This window comes from Limulus polyphemus, unplaced genomic scaffold (genome assembly GCF_000517525.1).
Source record: "Limulus polyphemus unplaced genomic scaffold, Limulus_polyphemus-2.1.2 Scaffold1170, whole genome shotgun sequence".
In the NCBI taxonomy this organism is placed as follows: domain Eukaryota; kingdom Metazoa; phylum Arthropoda; class Merostomata; order Xiphosura; family Limulidae; genus Limulus; species Limulus polyphemus.
Genome location: NW_013666780.1, coordinates 59,252 through 62,776, shown reverse-complemented (window position 1 = coordinate 62,776; position 3,525 = coordinate 59,252). Strand labels below are relative to the sequence as shown.

At 33.7% G+C, this 3,525-nt stretch overlaps 1 protein-coding gene across 2 annotated transcripts in view; it reads right to left on the bottom strand.

Moving 5' to 3' along the window:
- The window catches only part of LOC106462454 (muscleblind-like protein 1), a 74,591-nt gene that overhangs the window by 29,748 nt on the left and 41,318 nt on the right, over positions 1-3,525 (bottom strand). For both annotated transcript variants that reach the window (XM_022389720.1, XM_013922374.2), the window contains exon 2: positions 1,744-1,905. In XM_022389720.1, the coding sequence (XP_022245428.1) occupies positions 1,744-1,905 (162 nt within the window). The remainder of the gene's footprint in view (positions 1-1,743; positions 1,906-3,525) is intronic.

The window sequence follows — 3,525 nt, the reverse complement described above, 5'->3', positions numbered from 1 at the left end:
CCATGATTACCATTTAGTGTTTTATTTGTTTAATTATCTTGAAGAACTATCTTCCTTCAGTAACTGATTTGTTCCTTTTGGTCATAAACCATAGTACTCATAGAAGGTCTCTTTTTTTTTTAAATAAAAGCCTTTTTAAAATTAATACAGATGAGTTAGAGCACAGGTCAATGCACATGTCCACAGAAAACTGAATATTCCACAATAAGATATCTTTTTGTTACAGCACTGAAATTTTCTCCGTATGATGCACTCTATGATATTCAGGTTTTTAGTCCAAATCATATTCAACAACTGAAGTTCATGTTTTGTTCTTTACATTTTCCAAACTGAAGATCAGAGTACTGCCATTACATCTTCAGTTGCAAAAATGGAGAGAAAGAACAGAACGTGAGCTTCAATCTGTGGTATTCTGAGGAAACCAATCCCTCCTCCCAAGAATGAATAAGATAGGCCCACATAATAACAAGACATTTGATTAAAATATTTACTGTGAATTCTGAGTTCTGAGAAATTGAGTTAGTGAGGAAGAGATTGTACAAAAGTACAAGGAACAAACTTTATTCAAATACAACACAAACACAGCGTGTGTATTTATATGACACTTAAGAGTTAGATAGTCGTCTTTCGTTGGGGAGCTAAATTCAAAACTCTTTCTCTCTCAGAGTTTGTTTCAGACTGAATAAGGATCACGTTACGTTAAAGGTAACGTAAAACTTACCCAGAACAACTTGGCTACCCATTGAAAATAACGTGGGTCAGAACATCTAGGTATCACCTAATTATCAATGAGAAAGAAGCCGCCTGTTTTAAATTGTTACGTACGTCCTTAAATCTGTTACGACAGCGGAAGTCACGTGACCCTAGTAACAAGTCATGATATTCTAGAAGAATCATGTCTGTTCGTGGCAACTCTGGTCTTTTCTACGCGCCCTCTATTCTTGTATATAAGTGCTCCAGATAAAGCGAAATAAATTAATCGGAAATTGAATTGCAGACAGAGAGATATAGAGACAGATAATCGAATTAAGCCGGAAGTAAAGTGCGTGAAACGTTGTGAATTCTAGCGTGTGTTGAAGTTAAAATGACTGTGGATATTAAGTGTATTACAAAGTTGAGTTGAGAAAGAATAAACTAGTTTTATTTAAGAAAGGACTTGTATCGCTGAAGTTTCTCGGGAAGAATTTCTACGGAAAATTAATAAACGAACAGAGACGTAACACAGCTATATTTTCAATGGGAAGATAAACAGTGTTATATCAGGTGAATGACACAGAACAATAGGTAGCAACAGTAACTCAATGAACTTCTTTACCAACATGTTATGTAGAAACTACACACATTCGTGCATAAATAAATATATATGAAAAGTTATTGTACTAAAAGTTAACAAAAAGAGTGAAAATACATGGTAAGTCTATATATTAGTATTACGTTCATCAGGTTTTAGGTTTTATATTACTTGTAACGTTATTTTCAAAATAAGAATTCTACGATTTATAGTATGTGTTAGCAGTGCTTCATATGTTAGTTACATTATAACTGAAGATTATGTTCCAAAGAATTTTTACAAACCGCACGGTAAATATAGAATAACAGAAAGTATCATGACAAGAATAAAAGTACCGTTAGAAGACGTGCGTGCTTACCTCACAATCGTGAACATAATAACGAAGCACAACACTGATGTTGAGCAAACTGCTTCGCTAGTGGTGTGTATATAAGATTGGAAGTACTACTTACCACGGCATGCAACTGTCCAGGCAAGACCGGCTGAAGTGGTACTTGCTGCAAAAGAGCGTTTTTCAGGGCTAGGTGGTTTCGGCCAGTAATGAGCAGCTGATCCTTGAGGTGCTGCGGTGGGTGAAAGTATTTACAGGGGGGTTTCTCTCGGTTACATCGGCCCTGAAAGTAAAATTATTCTAGTCATTAGATTTGTTAAAAACTAACTTTAAATACTATAAAATAAAACCAACAACAAATATAGAATTTGATAAAGGCGAATTATGAGTAGTAGTAAAAGTTTATCCACTTATTACTGATAAAAACAAAAATTTACTTTGTGAAACATTCTTCATTTATTTCAACCTGTACTAATTGAAGTGCAAAACTTATACACTGATATTAAATTACTTATTTAATAATTCTTTGTTTGGATACTTCAAATTTTTCTTTCTTAGATTATAAATAACCAAATATGATGATTAAGTATTTTACAGACTATTAATTTTTGTAACGAATTTGTCCCCTGTTGAGACAACGGTAACTCTATGAACTTACAACGGTAAAAAATACGGGGTTCGATTCCACGCGGTGGACAGAGCAGATAGCCCGATTTGGCTTGCTCTATCACAATCAAACAAGCAATATAACGAATTATATATATATGTGTGTGTGTGTTAAATTTGTTTTTTTCTTTTTTCACCAAATGTGAAGTACAGCAAAGGACGAATCTGAGTAACAATTAAAAAAATCCTTGTCAAAAAATTTTCTGCATCTGGCCCCTGTCTTCAAACCTAAACACTTTAGTCATCATTCCGTATATAATTTAAAGTGTATGTCGTATACCAAAATTGGAAAATTTGAACAAGGTTTCTAAGTAAAGTGTCAACTACATGTGCACAGTCATACAAAAAGCAGAGTGGAACCCTGTTTACGAGTCAATAATATGTAATTAATTGACTAGATTACCAATACCTTCTTTCCTTATCTTAATAACACCATAGTAGGTGTATATGAGTCATAGAAATTAGGGTAGTGTCGAATGTCATGACTTTTTAGATAATTAGAATGTTCATTGTCAAAATTAAGTTAAGAAAAATAAAGTGTGGTGTGCCACAAGATAACAAAATGTAAGATATAGCATATTCTAGATTTATAGTTAGCAATTAGTTTGAAGAAGTAGAAGAGCAAGTGGTTCGAATGTGGAAGTAAAAAACTGTTTATAGATCGTTAACAATGTTGAAAACTCTTTTTTTCGAACAACCATCACAAAATGCCTTGCCGAAAATGCCATGTGTCAGATTATAACGGCAGTCAGTATGTCGCATGCATTTTTTATGCAGTGTCGCTATTTAAACTTGGATTTGAGGAGAGTGTCAGTTGCGGGATAAGGCACGGAATGTCGCGCTATAAGAAGGACAGTGTCAATTTTTCCTCATGTAGACCCACACTAGTAAAACGTATCCTCTATTGCGTGAGGAATGTAGTTCTGCATTTCAGAAGAAAAATTAAATATTGTTGAATACCTAAACATAAAACTCTGGTTAATTCTTGTTTGTCCATCATTACTTTTAAATGATTACGTGACGATATGTTATACAAGTAACTATAATGCTGCGTTTTAGAAATAAGATTATATAACGTTTTCAAAAAACTCTCTGTATTACTGTTGCATCGTACAAAGGACAGTAATAGAACATTATTATCTTTCGAATACAGAGGTATTATTTTTGCTCTCTAAAAAACAGTCCCCCAGTGGCTCAGTTTTACAGTTTACAATGCTACGAACTGGGTTTCTATACA